General features: G+C 35.9%; 1 protein-coding gene across 2 annotated transcripts in view; it reads right to left on the bottom strand.

Moving 5' to 3' along the window:
* CFAP36 (cilia and flagella associated protein 36) overlaps positions 1–17608 on the bottom strand; it is a 29954-nt gene that overhangs the window by 10850 nt on the left and 1496 nt on the right. For both annotated transcript variants that reach the window (XM_006068877.4, XM_025261054.3), the window contains exons 2-5: positions 15896–15960; positions 15222–15323; positions 4613–4727; positions 1029–1116 (exon numbers count right to left, since the gene is read on the bottom strand). In XM_006068877.4, the coding sequence (XP_006068939.1) occupies positions 1029–1116; positions 4613–4727; positions 15222–15323; positions 15896–15960 (370 nt within the window). The remainder of the gene's footprint in view (positions 1–1028; positions 1117–4612; positions 4728–15221; positions 15324–15895; positions 15961–17608) is intronic.

The following is a 17608-nucleotide window of genomic DNA, read 5'->3' as shown; positions in this document are numbered from 1 at the left end:
ATCCTTTTGCCTTAAACCTATACATCCCCATAGACTTAAATATTACATGTTGCAATTGCCCCTCCCTTCTCAAACTCCCATTGAGGTCAGGGGACAACAGGCTTTAGGGGTAAAAAAAAATCCCCTTTACTGGACTGCACATTCCATGCCAGGCATTTGTCTGACAAACACATAATAGATAAGAAAGTGAAAGTCACTCAGTCATGTCCAACTCTTTGCAACCCTATGAACTATACAGTCCATGGAATTCTCCAGGCCAGAATACTGGAGTGGGTAGCCTTTCCCTTCTCTAGGGGATCTTCCAAACCCAGGGATCGAACCCAGGTCTCCCACATTGCAGGCAGATTCTTTACCAGCTGAGCCACAAGGGAAGCCCATAGATAAGAGGTCAGCAAGTAGTCAGCTCTTTGGTCTGTGGAGCCTGGATGTCCAGCCTTCTAACATGAGACACCTGGCCTGAGCCTCCTCTAATACCAAGATCCAGAAGCCATGCAGTCTCCTGCTCACCTCAGGCCACAACAGCCCTTCCAAGCATCAGGCTGCATCTACCGTACCTTGTTTCCATTGATGGCTAGTTTCCTAGGCCCATGATGTGAGTGGAAGAAGACCCTCCCATTTGGGCTGATGTGTCCATTAAGAAATGTAATACATACATGAGTGAGTGAAGTCACTCAGTCGTGTCCAACTCTTTGCGACCCTGTGGACTGTACCCCACCAGGCTCCTCCATCCATGGGATTCTTCAGGCAGGAATACTGGAGTGGGTTGCCATTTCCTTCTCCAGGGGATCTTCCCAACCCAGGGATTGAACCCAGGTCTCCCGCATTGCAAGCAGACGCTTTAACCTCTGAGCCACCAGGGAAACCAATACATACATAGTTATAACAAATAAAATGATAAATCATGTTCATGGTCTTTAGGAAAGAATTTAGATATTTTACTAGTTCACAGTATTTTTGGGGTAAAAAGTTTATGTACAGATCATATTGCAATGTTATTAATGATCCATTCAAATAATTAAAGAGGATACCTAAGAACTTCTTTCAGGATTTTCATCTCTTCCTGTTCAAGGTCACTGACCACATCAGAACCATCTGTTAAGCAGTCAGGTAATACACCTGTTCAAAACCAGAGATCACACAGGAGAATATCAACTCAACTGAAAACATTTTATTTCTCACTATTTTAGTTCATCAAGAAGTATAAAGTAGTTTATTAAGATCTATCACTTAAAAAAAAATGTTTTATGCTTTTATGTTTTATCTTTTTGTTTTTGTTTTTTTGTTTGTTTGGTTTTATCTTTTTAACTATGGTCTTTTTAACTTTTTCTTCTTTTAAGGAATCAGCTCCACAAACAAAACAAAACAAAACAAAACAAAAAACCTCACAACTTTACCTAGAAATGACTCTTGGTAACCATGTATTGTCTGTTTAAAATAATAATAATATATGATAATAGAAATTAATTAATATAATCTATTGTCTTCCATAATCATATACTACACAGGACATACCAATGAAATTAACAAGCTCCTAATAATGAAACTATGCTCTCAGAAGTATTATTTAAAAGGGAAAAGAGTTTACAAAGCAAAATATAAAATACTTTGTTAATTGAAACAGCATGTTTACACCCTTCATTCATACTACAACATATGCTACCAAAAGAGCCCTGCTTACTACATGCAAAAAAGCATGGTGCTAAGCACTTAAGGGGAATATAAAGATGAATAAAACAGTCTCTGCTCCCAGACCTTCTATTCAGATATTAGGCTAATAACTATAAACTAGAGCAGTACCAACTTTAGCCCAAGGCAGAACAATTCATGGCAAGTAATTTTAAGTATTGGTTTAATTTACTTTATTACCTATATCTTCCTGATAAGCAGGTAGATGATAATAAGTGTTCTGCTTTTATCTGTAATTAGTATATTCCCAAAACATTAACAGTATATCCCCTAATTTTTACCTTTCATTTCTTTATCCATATATGATGATGGGATTTTGGATCTGTTCTAAATTAAAGTAGCTTTATTATTTTAATGCCCTTGATGTTGAAGTACATTTTAAATTAAACTTTTCATTTTGAGATAATTGCCGATTCACATGCAGTTGTAAGAAATAATACAGAGAGATGCTGTGCACTCTTTACCCAGTTTCCCTCAGTGAAACATCTTTCAAAACTGTAGTACAGTATCACAACCAGAAAACTGACTTCTATATAACCCACTGATCTTAAGTGCATTTTTGCTTAGTCAAAAGCTACATAATTAGTATTCTCCTACTGATCTAAGGAAAATTTTAAAAACTAAGGAAAGAATAAAACAACAGTGTGCAATACTTCAAAACCATCAAAATATTGCTCTGATTTGCACTTGTCCCAAATTCTTTGATAAGATACAACCAGAATTCCAAGAGCCTTTGAATTTTTCTCACACAAACAGTCTGCAGTTTTGAGTACAATCAACTTTGTTCTAAGGTACTTTCCCCTGGATTTATGTTAAATGAGATACTTAAATACAAGTATTAAAAATTCTGTGGCAGAAACTAAGTATCAGTTTATATTTAAATGTAAGCAAACTGTCCCACCCTGCAGTTTGCAGCAGCATTCCACATCATTCCCCTGGTCCTCCCTTGCTAACAGAAGCCATCTGTGTGCAGCTACCAAGCAGCCAAGTACTTAGAGGCAGGGCCCAACCCCACCCCACAAGAGTGAGTCATGATTTAAGCCAATCACCATGGTCTCATTCCCTCTGCCAGAGGGTTTATAAAGCCATGTGAATCCAATCCTGACCAATAGGACCTGAGAGGAAAATTCCTATGGGGCTTCTATGAACATGTTGTCTTGCTTATAAAAGGAGATGTACAGGAAGAAGCATCGCTTTTCTTCATGAGATATTGTTGAGTGTGCACTCAATGACGCTAGAGTGCAATCATGAAAGAAGATCCTGAGAATGACAGAGTAAAAGTGGAAAAGTGTCAGGGTTCTTGAAAACATCACTGAGCCCCACCAAATGAACCAAGCCTGGACCTGTCTGTCTTCCTTCCCTTCCTCTACTTCTGGTTCTGTGAGATGACAATTTCTTATTGCTTACACCATTTTCTCTGAGGTATTTTGCTAATGGCAACTTGAGGTACCCAGCTGATACAAGCTATGGTTACCTGTTCTCTTTTAATTAAAATCTCCTTGTTTCCAGTTAAATTCTAAAGACTGCAGAGTGCCATTATCAAGTTTCCTATTTCTTTTATCAAAAGGTCCCCTAAAGCAATGTGAAATAACATAAAGTAATTATTCAGATTCTCTATCCTATAGGTCAGAATAAAAAGCATAGTTGCAGGAAAACACAAGAGAAAAGGATCATATGAAGCAAACCATGGGAGAGAAACAAAGAGAAAGAGACTGTTTTCCAAACTTTACACAAAAGCTGCAGTTCAGTGTCATGCATTGTTCAGGGTTAGGGTGGTATTATCTCCACATCATGGGCAACAGTCTTTCCTGCTGTGAAATGCATTTTAGAGAATAGATATGATGGTGGTTGGCTCTAGGGGTATGGTCTTTACTCACTTCAGGCAAATGAGAGGAGAACCCACAACAGTCTAACCCACAACAGACCCTCCAACAATCTAATGTTTGCCACGTAACAACAGAAGCCCTATTGCTGCATATGCCAGACCCTTAAAAGCAAATAGTACAACTAAACTATAGCTCTAATATGCTCAAGAAATAAGCAAAGAAAAGGCCCCCACTGCCAAACCATTAGAGAGTATATAGGCATGATAAGGAATATCTGTGGCAATCTATTAAGCAAAGGAACACACAGGTATTAAGGTCACTAGAGTCCGAAATGGGAAACTTAGGTATGCATCTGGGTTGAAAAAGAGATAGTACAGTAACAAGAAGTATGGTTAGAAACTCTGATGATTTGAATCAAGATGTTAAGTAGAGTTCAAGTACACAGGAAGGGAAGAAAAGCAGGAAGAGCTAGGAAAAAACTGAGTTCAGGTAGAGGATTAAGGAAAGGATAAAGCTAAAGGTGGTCACCAGGACTGTGGGCTGTTTTCTCTTCCACCTTATGGTGGCATAATGCTATCTGCCCACTGTCCTAGTTCTCAGTGCCACCCCAAGACCAGCAGCTTCAGCATCAGCTAGGAACTTGTTAAAAATACAAAGTACTAGGCCCCACTCCAGACCTACTGAGTCAGAAACTGGGACACAGGCATGGGTTTCAACAACCCCTCAACTGCTTCTAATTGCTCACTAAAGCTTTAGAACCACTGTCTTCGATAAGCCAGGAGGGAAAAAGTAACTGTACACTCAACAGTAACTGTAACTGTGACCACGCAAAAATACTGACTTTCATAAACATGATGGCTGAGCAGAAAAACCGAGCTCTCTGAAACCTAAAACGCTAAATCAAATTCTGCTCTGCTTTCTTTGAGATTTCAACCAATCAGTTATCAGGAAGTTTACACTCTAGTATCTCTTAAGTCAGTCTTAGATTTTCAAACTTGAAATAAATTTATACAAAGCAGCAACGTTAAGATCATATTAGTTAAAACTAACACCAAAACAAAATGCACTTAGCACTTAGATTTCTAAAGTCAACCTTTTACCATTTCTCTCTTGAATTATTCGAATGGCTTGCAGCTGCATTTCAGTATTTTTCTCGACCATCATTGCTTTAAAGATAGTAAAATCTTCTGCTGCCAATACAGGTTGCAAAATGGCCTGTGGAAAGAAGTCAGGAAGTTACAGAACTATTTCCCACACACTCAGATCATTTCCACTGCAAAAGATGCATTAATTCAAGAATGCTGCATTATTATTTATGACTAGATGACTCAAAAGGACAATTTTAAGATTTTTTTCTAAAAGCCTTTAAAGTAGGGTTCTCAAGAGGCTGATCTTCCAACCCCTCCCACCCCCACAAGGCTGGGGCACACAATGACACATTTTCCAAATGAGCCAGTGCTGAGCAGCTCTGATAAACAAGGGAATGAGTCTTACTCTTTTAAAGTTACCACTTCAGTATACAAATCTGTTTTTCAGTCAAAATAATGATAACTATTTGGTTTAGATTCTGTCAATCTGAAATTTGGGGCTTCCCTGGTGGCTCATTGGTAAAGAATCCTCCTGCCAATCCAGGAGATGTGGGTTCAGTCCCTGGGTCAGGAAGATCTCCTGGAGGAGGAAATGGCAACCCACTCCAGTATTCTTGCCTGGAAAATCCCATGGACAGAAGAGCCTGGTGGCTACAATCCATGGGGTCACAAAAGAATCGGACACAACTTAGTGACTAAACAACCACCACCTGAAATTTACTGTTTAGTGATAAAGCAGTAAGTACAAATAATCCTTTAATTAATAAAATTGCCAAATTAAATAAGAATAAATGCCAAAATTCACTTCATGGCAAATAGATGGGGAAACAGTGAAAGACTTTCTTTTCTTGGGCTCCAAAATCAATGAAGATGGTGACTGCAACCATGAAATTAAAAGACATTTGCTCCTTGGAAGAAAAGCTGACCGAGACAGCAAATATTAAAAAGCAGAGATATTACTTTACCAACAAAGGTCCGTCTAATCAAAGCTATGGTTTTTCCAGTAGTCGTGTATGGATGTGAGAGTTGGACTACAAAGAAAGCTGAGTGCTGAAGAAATGATGCTTTTGAACTGTGGTGTTAGAGAAGACTCTTGAGAGTCCCTTGGACTGCAAGGAGATCAAACCAATCAATCCTAAAAGAAATCAGTCCTGAATATTCATTGGAAGGACTGATGCTGAAGCTGAAGCTCCAATACTTTGGCCACCTGATGCAAAGAGCTGACAGTGGAAAAGACCCTGATGCTGGGAAAGATTGAAGGCACAAGGAGAAGGGGATGACAGAGTATGAGATGGTCAGATGTCATCACCAACTCAACAGACATGAGTTTGAGCAAGCTCCAGGAGTTGGTAATGCACAGGGAAGCCTGGCATGCTGCAGTCCATGGGGTCGCAAAGAGTCAGACACGACTGAGACACTGAACTGAGCAAAATGCCAAAAAAATGGAGTCTGGAAAATAAGCGTAACGTGGTAGGAATAATGTGAGAACACAACAGTAGTAGTCCTATAGGCAAAAAGTTTCATGGAAGAGACAGAAATTATGTGAAATCTTTTTCTAGATGAAACTGAAGTGTAATAAATTAAGAAACAATAACAGTATCTACCCTGCACTGTGCTATGCTTAGTCACTCAGTCGTGTCCAACTGTTTGCAACCCCATAGGCTGTAGCCTGCCAGGCTCCTCTGTCCATGGGGATTCTCCAGGCAAGAATACTGGAGTGGGTTGTCATGTCCTCCTCATCTACCCTAGAGCACCCAAACTAACACTCCTTTAGCTACAGAGAACTATTATTATATTAAAAAGCAAACAAATTCCCAAGCCAATCAGTAAGAAGAATAAGCTTTGAAATGCATGAAAACCCAGAAGAAAACACTCAGACCTTATTCACCTTACTAAACCTTATTTCAAGCTTTACATGACATTCATGAAAAAGCCGACCACAGGGATCACACAGAGGCAAACAGGGGTGTGCTACTGTTCACCAGGCAGGCAGCAGTGATAATGTCAAAGACAATCGCATCAAAGAGTGCTAAGCAAAGAGGAAGGAGTCCCTCCAGCAGCAACCAGCCCACATTCTAGACAAAAGCAATACAGTCAAACAAAATAAGGTGCAAAAGTAGTGACATTTACAAGGAGTCAACTGTAGGAAAAAAAAGAAAGTTTCTAGTCCTTTAAATTCACATACACTGTTCAAAAGGCCAAGGGCAGGGGACGGCAAACAGGCTTCACTGGTGTTTACCCGACAGTTACAGCCCATAGAGCAGTATTAAAGACAAGTGCAGTATAAAATAGACCAATAATGAGAGACTACTATATAGCACAGGGAATTCTGTGGTGCTCTGTGGTGAGCTCAACAGGAAGGAAATCCAGAAAAAGAGGGGATATATGTATGTACACATTATGGTCGGTTCACTTCACTATACAGCAGAAACTGACACAGCCATGTAAAGTAACTAAACCCCAATTTAAAAAATAATTTTTAAATTTCCTTTAAAAATAAAAAATATTTAAATAAAGACAACTGTAGCCAGCCTCTGTAATAGAGTTAGTATATCTGATCTGCCAGGGCACCTTTGTGGAATATACAACCACATAACATTGTTCTTGGTCTTCTTAGACTTATCAGTAATATCAAGTTCTCTGTCCTCATCACTGACAAACACTTGAAGGGCACTGCTGCTGATGGCCTTGTGTCAGCTAGAGCTATCAGCAAGTCTGCATTTGAGCTGATCCTTAAACATATAACGCAGGGCTTCTCAAAGGGTATTTTTAACCCTTCTAAGAAATGCAGGAAAGAAGGACTGTTAAATGCATGTTCCTGAGCCCTACCCTACACATAATTAATCTAAATTTCTGGACAAAGGGTACCCATGTATCTCCCCAGATAATTCTTATTACATTTAAGTTTGAGAACTATTGATACAATGGGGGAAAAAAATAAGCCCCTGATATCAAAAGCTACTTTGAGTTTAACCATATGTTAGCTGTTTGATTCTGTATACATCATTTAGGCCTCTGGGCATTAGCTTTTTCACCTGAAAATTAGCATAATAATAACAACAATAATGGCAACTCACTCCAGCATTCTTGTCTGGAGAATTCCATGGACAGAGTATCCTGGTGGATTACATTCCATGGGGTCGCAAAGAGTCTGGGCGCAACTGAGCGACTAACACTAACACTTGTCAATTCTAAGACTCAATAATCAGCAAAATAAACCATTATTTCATGTACCAATAAGAAAAGGAAAAAACCCTATCAATTAAATTATAACATGCCATCAATTACAAAATGCATTTTCATTGAAGAGATATTTATGATAGAAAATTTTCATTTTAGAATGAAGGAAATATAGTAACTTTCTGGCTGGGTGTTAGAATTGAGCAGTGCAAGAAAGCATTTTTTTTTTAAACTAAAAAGTCCTATAGTAATTGTTCTGGGCCTTTTGATTAAATATCAAACTGGGCTAAACCTAACTGTACAGCAATTGGGCTATTCTGGTCCAAGGAAATGGATCATCCTTTGCCTAAGAGCTTCCAATAAGGGTAATTAGAGGAACTAAATATAGGAGTTACTCCAAAAAGCTAGCAAGTGGTTTAAAAACAAAAACAACCTTAAGTATCCTGTAAATTAATTGAAATGTCAAACTACTTTGAAAGAAGACTATGAGATAAATGGTATAAATAAATAAATGTGGTGTCATATATATTTGAGAAAAGCACATTGACAAAAATATGAACATTGAGTCTTTCAGAATCTGACTTAAGTGAGTTTTAAAAACCTCCAAACATGTTCATACTTAGCCTGAAGTTACAAGTGATTTCATGCATTTATGCTACTCTATTAATAGAACCACAAGGAGAAACAGATGAATTCACTACTATAGGCGGAAACTTCAATAACAGACAGAATCAGCTGGCAGAAAATCAACAAAGAAATAATTGAACTGAACAGCACTAGATCAACTAGATCAAATTGATATTTTTCCAACAACAGAAAAATACATTCTTTTCAAGTTCACATGGAACATTCACCAAAACAGACAACATTCCAGGCCATAAAACACACCTTAATAAACTTAAAAGAACAGGAGTCATATAGAGGAGACTCTCAGACCCAACAGAATTAAACTAGAAAACAGTAACAGAACAACAGCTAGAAAAACCTAACATACTTGGGAGATTAAGAAACACACTTTAAAAACAGCACATGAAAAAAAAAAAAAGAAAAGAAAAAAAAAAAACAGCACATGATCAAAGAAGTAGTCTTAAGAGAACCTCTAAAAATATTTCTAACTAAATGAAAATACAACTTATCAAAAATGTGTGGGGTGTAGCAAAAGTTAGTGCTTAGAAGGAAATTTAAAGCATTGAAGCATATATTAGGAAAGAAGAAATAACCAACATCAACAATCAAAGCTTCCACCTTAGGAACTAAAAAAAGAGCAAATCAAATCCAAAGAAAGGAAATAACAGAAATTAGAGAACAAATCAATGAAATTGGAAAACAGAAAATCAATAGAGAAAATCAACAAAACTAAAAGCTGATTATTTAAAAAACAAATAGAACTGGGAAACCTCTGGCCAGGTTAAGTTTAAAAAAAACAAGTAGGGGAGGTGTGTAGAATTCCCTGGTTGTCCAGTAGTTCAGACTTTGTGCTTCCATTTCAGGAGGCATTGGTTCAATCCCTGGTCAGGGAGGTTCCAAATGTCAGGATGTGAGACACACAAAAAAAGACATAAATTTAAAAATATCAGAAATGCAAAAGGGGACACTACAGATCCCATGGACACTAAAAAGGTAATAAAGGAATTTTATGAACATCTCTATGACTACAAATTTGATAATCCAGATGAAATGGACCAATTTCTTAAAAAACACAACCTGCTAAAACTCACACAAGAAACAGACAATCTGAATAAGTCTATATCTATTAAAGAAATGGAATCAATAATTAGTAATCTTCCAAAACAAAAAGCACCAGGCCCAGCCGGGGTCAATGATGAATTCTATCAAACACTTAAAGAATTTTATACAATCCTTACAATTCTATACAAATAAAGATAGAACTTCAAAGAAAAGCTATAGATTCCTTTTACTTCTTAAAAGAATAATGATTATTTATTTGCAGAAATTCAATAGCATAGCCTATAGAAATGATGTGAAAGCCTTTCTATTGATTCAAAGGACTAAGGGGGAAAAAAGTATAACTATGAAATCTGGTCGCATCACTTCATGGCAGATAGATGGGGAAACAATGGAAACAGTGAAAGATTTTATTTTCTTGGGCTCCAAAATCACTGCAGATGGTGACTACAGCCATGAAATTAAAAGATGCTTGTTCCTTGGAAGAAAAGCTACGACCAATCGAGACAACATACATTAAAAAGCAGAGACATTCCTTTGCTGACAAAGGTCTGTCTAGTCAAAGCTATGGTTTTTCCAGTAGTCATATATGGATGTGAGAGTGGACCAAGAGAAGGCTAAGCACTGAAGAATTGATGCTTTCAAACAGTGGTGTTGGAGAAGACTCTTGAGAGTCCCTTGGATAGCAAAAGAGATCAAACCAGTCAATTCCAAAGGAAATCAACCCTGAATATTCACTGGAAGGACTGATGCTGAAGCTGAAGCTCCAATACTTTGGCCACCTGATGCTGAGAAAGATTGAAGCCATGAGAAGGGAATGACAGAGGACAAGATGGTTGGATGGCATCACTGACTCAATGGACATGAGTTTGAGCAAGCTCTGGGACATGGTGATGGACAGGGAAGCCTGGTGTGCTGCAGTCCATGGGTCGCGAAGAGTCGGACACAACTGAGCGACTAAACAACAACAACAAAGCAATCAACAATTGGAATTTGAAATAAAAAACACAATACAATTTACATTTGCACTACAAAAAAGTACTTAGGAATAGTTAGGAAAACTTAAGAATAAATGTAACAAAATATGCACAAGATCTATATGAGGAAAACTAAAAAATTCTTATCAAAGAAATCAAAGATCTAAAAAAATGGAGATCTATTCCATGTAATAAATAAGAAGACTCAACATTGTTAACATGTCATTTCTCTCAGATTTTATCTGTAGATTCATGCAACCCCAATCAGAATGTCAGCAATTGTGGATATCAACAAACTGATTTTTAAATGTACATGGAAAGGTAAAAGACCCAGAACAGTCACACAAAATTGATAAACATCAAAGTCAGAGGACTGACACTACATGACTTCAAGATTTACTATAAACTGCAATAATCAAGACAGTATGATATTGGTGAAAGAACAGACAAAGGATTAATGAAACCAAATAGAACCTGAAAATTGATCAACAAAAACACAGTCAACTGATTTTTGACAAAGGAACAAAGGCAATCCAATGAAGAAAGGGTCATGTTTCTAGCAAATGCTGCTAGAACAACTGACATCTACATGGAAAAAAAGGAATCTAAACACTGACCTTACACCTTTCACCAAAATTAACTTAAAATGGATCACCGATTTAAACGTAAAAACAAAACTTTGAAAGATAGCATAGAAAAAAATCGAGCTAACCTTGGCTTTTGGCAATGACTTCTTAAGATAAAATATCAAAACCATAAACAATGAAAGAATCAATACATCAGACTTCACTAAAATAAAAAGACTTCTAATTTGTGAAAGACATTGTTAACAGAATGAAGAGAAAAGCCACAGGAGAATATTTTGTGAAATATTTGCAAAACATACCTGATAAAGATTTGTATCAAAAATATACACAAAAAACTCTTACAACCCAACAATTAGAAAATAAATAACAATTTAAAAATTGGCAGAAGAAAACAATGATATCACTACATATCTATTAGAGTGTCTAAAATCCAAAAACCTGACAATATCATGTGTTACTGAAGACATGGAGCAACAGGAACTTCCATTCATTGCTGGTAAAAATGTAAAATGATATAGCTACTTTAGAAGAGAGTCTGGCAGTTTCTTACAAAATTAAAAGTGAATCTTAACATATGATCTAGCAGTCTTGCTCCTAGGTATTTACCCAAATGAGATGAAAAATTTACATCCACAAAAAAGCCTGAATATGAATAGCTATAGTCACTTTATTCAAAGTTGCCAAAGACTGGAATGCACCAAAATATCCTTCCAAAGGTTATATACCACCTTCAAAATGTGGTACATCCATAAAATGGAATATTATTTAGCAATAAAAAGAAAAAAACTATCAAACAATGAAAAAACTTAAATTCATATTGCTTAGTGAACGAAGTCAGTCTGAAAAAGCTATATACTTTATGATTTCAATTACATAATATCCTGGAAAAAGCCAAACTATATAGACAGTAAAATGAACAGCAGTTGCCAGAGGTTTGGTGCAAAGATGGAAAAGATGAATATATGGAACACATGAGATTTTTAAGGCAGCGAAACTATTTTGTATGATACTGTAATGATGAATATACGACATTATGTATTTGTCAAAATCAACTGTACAACACAAAGAGTGAACCTTAATATAAACTATGGACTTTACTTAATAATCATATATCAATACTGGCTCATCAGCAAATATACCACACTAATGAAAGACTTTAATAAAAAGAGACGATACTCCATTAACTGCTCAACTTTCTGTAAACATAAAACTGCTCTAAAAAAAGTCTATTAAAATCTTATGAGCAATCAGACAAAATATTATTAATTATCCAATGTGTGTTTTTAGAAAATGAAAGTTATACCATACATGTAATCATTTTAGTGATACAAGTTATTGGGGAAAAAAAGAATAATTTTCCCAAATTAACATTAGAAGACAAATGTTTCTGAAAGCATTAATTTCTAATTTACAAAAGTCAAAGTAAATCAAGTGAAAAGCAAAAACAAAAAATACTTTGTCTCTTGCCATATAGTCATCACTGGCTTTTGCTATATATAGAAATCAGTGATGAGCTCTATCCTCACCAAAAAAAATTACAAGCAATGAAAAAAGCCACTTTTGCCTATTTCAGTTGAAAACACCATGAAATTACAAAATCAACTGAACACAACTGAAATATCTCAATATGCATTCTATTATCATATTTTTCTGAACTCTTTAGAAAGGTATCTTAATTTATGAGCATTTTTTGAGAAGCTACACACGTATGACAAGAAAACATGCTCTTAAAAAGTCTGTTGTTGAGACTTCCCTGGCAGGCCAATGGTGAAGACTCTGTGTTTCCACCAGAGAAGGCCCAGGTTTGATCCCTAGTGGAAGAACTAAAATCCCACAAGCTGTATGGAAAAGAAAGAGAAGGAGAGGAGAGTTGAGAGGATGGGAGAGGAAGGATGGAAAGGGTGGAAAGAGGAGGGGAGGAGAAGAGAGGAGAGAAGAGGAGAGGAAGAGAAAGGAAGGAAGGAAAGAAAAAAAAAAAAGGTTGTTGTTTTTTTAAACCAGACATCTTCATCTGATGCACGCCTTACAACTCCTGCTGATTTTAATATACAAGATTGCCAGGACCAGTGGTCTAGGACTAATGGTGACTGAACCAGGTGAAAAGAATTTTGCAAGTCATCTTTAGCAGTACAGTTCAATGAGAGGGGAGCCAGCAACTGTCTATAAAAATAAAAATCAAACCAAACAGACCAAAACAGAAAAAGTACCTCCTAAACTACCCTGGGCAAACAACTGGTTTCTTGAATTCCTTATAGGCACTCTAAATTAGCATAATGGAATCAGCATTCTGATCTTTATTTACAAAGATTAGATTATTGCTGTAAATCCGTAACTAGCAGACTTTGGGCTGTTTTTCTGGTTATTGGAGATGGCCATGTGCTCATTCAGTCATACTGCCCCTAGTATCTGGGGCTAAGTTTGCTCCAGAAGAGAATAAAGCTAACTAGTCCACATGGGGATTGAATACATGACCCTGGCCTAATTAGCACCCTGCTAATCAACCACCAAAATAGCTACCATTAATTACAAGATGCTTCCATTTATAGACCACTTTATATGTGTCAGGTATTGTGCTAAATGTTTTATGAACATTTTTGCTCAAATTTCACAAAAACCTTTCAAAGTAGATACTATCCCTGTTTTACAGATGTTCAAACTGAGAATCAGAATAGACAAGACAGGAAAACTGTAAAACAACTTTGTCCATGATAAATGAAAGTAATCAAAAGATCTAAGCTCAAATCCAAGTCTGTCTGTGTCAGAAGGTTTCCATGCTTATATATAACAAGACTGTACTACGAACCAACTCCAAATCAAAAGGTGTTATGTAACAGAACAAAGCAGAAAGATACGTTACTTTTGATCTGAAACAGTATTTTAAAATTCTGAATGTCTTCATTCACAAGTTATCCTGATGATGAAAACAAAAGATGGATGTGACTACTATTACTATGAACATCTTTTTTCACAAAGTATTTCAGATTCATTCATAATAGCTTAATTAAGAGGTTGACAAATATTAACTAAAGAAGAAAATATTCTGGAAATACAAGAAAAATAAAACAAATACCAATGCCTTAAAAGAAATCTAAATACTAATTAATAATTTTCAATAAATTCCTCAAGGTAAATAGACTTGTGAAAAACTTTAATTCAAGGCAATTAAACTGAATTGAAAATGTAAAAGTGCTCAGCGGGGCAGAATGAGTACTGGTCTGACTAGAGATATCAGGGAAGTTGCACTGCAGCAGGCCATGATGAGAGATGGGTTTCTCTGGGTAAGGAAAGGATGGAGTGGTGAGAAGGTGGAGGCCGAGGATTCCCAGTTAAGGGACCACCACGAGCAAAGCCAGGTGCACCAATGCTTACAAAAACAAGTAGCCAGAATTACTATAGTATGTAATGTATTATAGAATGACAGCAGGAGGTTGAAAATGATAATTTGAGATCACATCCTATATAATCCTATCATCTCACTAAGGAATTATAGTTAATTTGGTAGAAGATGAAAAGCTAAAGTAACTCTTTGAGAAGGCTACTTGGGTAGTAATAATATATCTCTATTCTCAATCTCAGAGCCTGAGCTGATATTCTGGCTTTGTTACTTTACTTGTAGACTGTGCACCAGTTCCTTAATATATATGTGCAATAGTTTTCTCAATTCTAACAAAGTAAAATAAATAGTACCAATTTCTTAAGGACTGTTAGGAAGATTCAATGAAATAATACATGTCAAGTGCTTAAAACAGCAACTACCATGAACTCCCAGTAAATATTAGTTACAAATACACCTAAAACCTACTTCAATTCAGCACTGCAGAACAAATGAGACAATAAAATTAGTTCCAACAGAAGAAAACCCCAGGAACCATGTACTGTGTATCTACTAAGATTAAAAAAGGGGCAACTGCAAAACCATTAGAGACCTATATAAATAAATTTTTTTTTTGCATAAAGCCTGTGATCTATTATAGTTCTGACAGGAAGTTCTTTTTTAATAGCATCAGTTTATTAATGCTTCAAATTATCTTTTTGCAAGGTAGTTATAAAGAAAGAATCCATATGTGTTAAATTGGCTTTTCACTCTTACAGTCTCTAGAATATTATATTTTGACAATCAAACATAGCAAATCTAAGTGGAATCCTGGGCATTTTTGTTAAAATTATATATCAGCAGAAAAACACAAAAACCTGTGATGTACGGGTCTTTGCAAGAGGAGAAGTACATGCTTCTTGAAACTGATCTTCATTAATTCCAATTTCTTTAAGGTAAGTTTCTAACAGCTTTTCAACCTAAAAAAAAAAAAGTTTAACTTTTACAATTTACATTGAAAGATTCCAAATGAGTTTTTATATTGAGTTTAGAAAAGTATAATCAAATGCTTGCTTGCAATTATTAATCTACATAAAATTATATTATATGGCAGTGACAATCTTTTTCACCAAAAAAACCCCAAACAACTAAAAGTGAAAATCTTCGCAGAGAATCAAATGAAATTTTATTTCCTCTACCAGAAATAACTGAAGTCAGGATTATGAAGTTTGATGTGGTATAATCCTTGTGCTACCCAGAGGCATTTCTTAAAATCTCAAGACAACATGGCTAAATTAATAATGAACACTCCCCTGGATATACCAGCAGAAGAACAGGAATAAAATTTAAAGATCAGATGCAAGATCCCTTAAAATAGTTGTCCTAAGTCTATTCCTTACATTTCAGAGTCTTATGGAGGAAATGCACAGAGAAACCCTGGTAGACTGGAATTTTTTAAGGAATTTAAATGGACAAGTCTATTTTTTAAATTCAGAACAGATTGAATTAATATTATTCAAATTATATTTAAAATCAGTTTAAAAATACTCACTAGTTCTTTATATTCCTGATGAATCTCTGTATAAGTCAATTTGCTCTCTTCTTCATCATCAAAAACTAAATTTAAAAGAAAAATATTGCATAGTGTAAAAAAATTTCATTAAATATGAAAGTCAGCTCCACAAATAGAACTTACAAATAGAACACTCATTCTTGTAAACTGGCTCTTCCACTTTAAAATTCTTGGGATTTAAAAAAAAATAATAATTAATTGTAAACAAGTTTTTTCCTGTACCTAAGAGCTACTTCATATGGGAGAGGAACACTAATTTGCCACTTTTAAATCAATAACACAAGGCAACAATTTCTTTACAAACTTTAAATGGAACATTATTGGTAAGTTTCTAAATAATTCCTTTCACAACAGGTTCCAGATTATTTTACCATATTGGAATTTTGCTGATCCAAATTTTACTGAAACTGACTCTTTCTTTATTACATATAGATCAATAATGAAACAAAAATGAATAAAAACAAATGTTTACTCAATGATCATATGTGTGAAAATGTAGATTAGAAAGATACATATTCCTTCAAAAAGCTACAATGTGATCAAGGAAAAGACAAATTCATGAACTGTAAACCATAAGCCACCTTTAAAAAAAATTCCCCCATTCTTTCTAAAATACAAAACTAATGTTTGGTAATTTTCTATTTAAAACTCTTCAGTTCTTTGCCTAGAGAATGAGTATAAAATGCTTAGAATCCCAGACAAAACTCTTCAAGACTGGATCCCAAGTCTCATCTCCCACCACTGCAAAACCCAAATTTTGCCCTGGTAACAGGACACAATTACTTGGAATGGGGACAAATGTAAAAACATAGAAGGTGCTTCAAAGCCCCAGGTCTTTGCTCAAGCCCTTCTTGGATCTCTTTGCCTTTACCCAATACCTCTTCTCCCAACCATTCTTCAAAAGACTGCAAGAGGCACATTCTCCATGATCTGCTGCTGCTGCTAAGTCACTTCAGTCGTGTCCGACTGTGTGACCCCATAGACGGCAGCCCACCAGGCTCTGCCGTCCCTGGGATTCTCCAGGCAAGAACACTAGAGTGGGGTGCCATTGCCTTCTCCGCCATGATCTGCTACCCACTCCCAACTCCCTTGGCTATTTAGATTCTTTCCTCAGAACTATTGGAATACACAACACCATATGTCCACCTTTACATCTGGTCACTTTACATTTAAATTCCATTGCCTTCCCCACCAAATTATAAACTTCTCAAGGACAAAGATTTGTTTTATTAACTTTTCTAACCTCAATTTCTGGCTCAAAGACACTCAATAAATGTTGAAATAAATGCTGATATTTACAAAGTTATACAAAAGTAATTTTTAAATTACCTAAGGTGAAGAATACCACATTGACAAACCAAAGTCAGTGAAATATAAACCCTATTATTTCAAGTGCCACTGAAATGTTACTTCCATTTCTCTTGGCATCTATTCTACATAGCACTGGGAATACTATGCAATATAGCAGCTAATAAACCTGTTTTCAGATAATTTTGAAACCAAATTACTACATTACATGTTTACAAGTCTGAAGATTACTATTTCCCTATAAAATTACACAATCAGGTGTGTTATAACTGGGATGCAGCCACTTTTAAAGTTGGGGGATAGATTTTTTTTTTTTTGCTATTTCAGCATTTAGGTTCAGTGGGATAAGTGGAATCAAAAGGTGACATAATTTCTTTTTTCTCC

Source organism: Bubalus bubalis, chromosome 12 (genome assembly GCF_019923935.1).
Source record: "Bubalus bubalis isolate 160015118507 breed Murrah chromosome 12, NDDB_SH_1, whole genome shotgun sequence".
NCBI classification, from domain to species: Eukaryota; Metazoa; Chordata; class Mammalia; order Artiodactyla; family Bovidae; genus Bubalus; species Bubalus bubalis.
The sequence above is the reverse complement of the archived record's forward strand: the minus strand, read 5'-3'. Positions and strand labels throughout refer to the sequence as shown.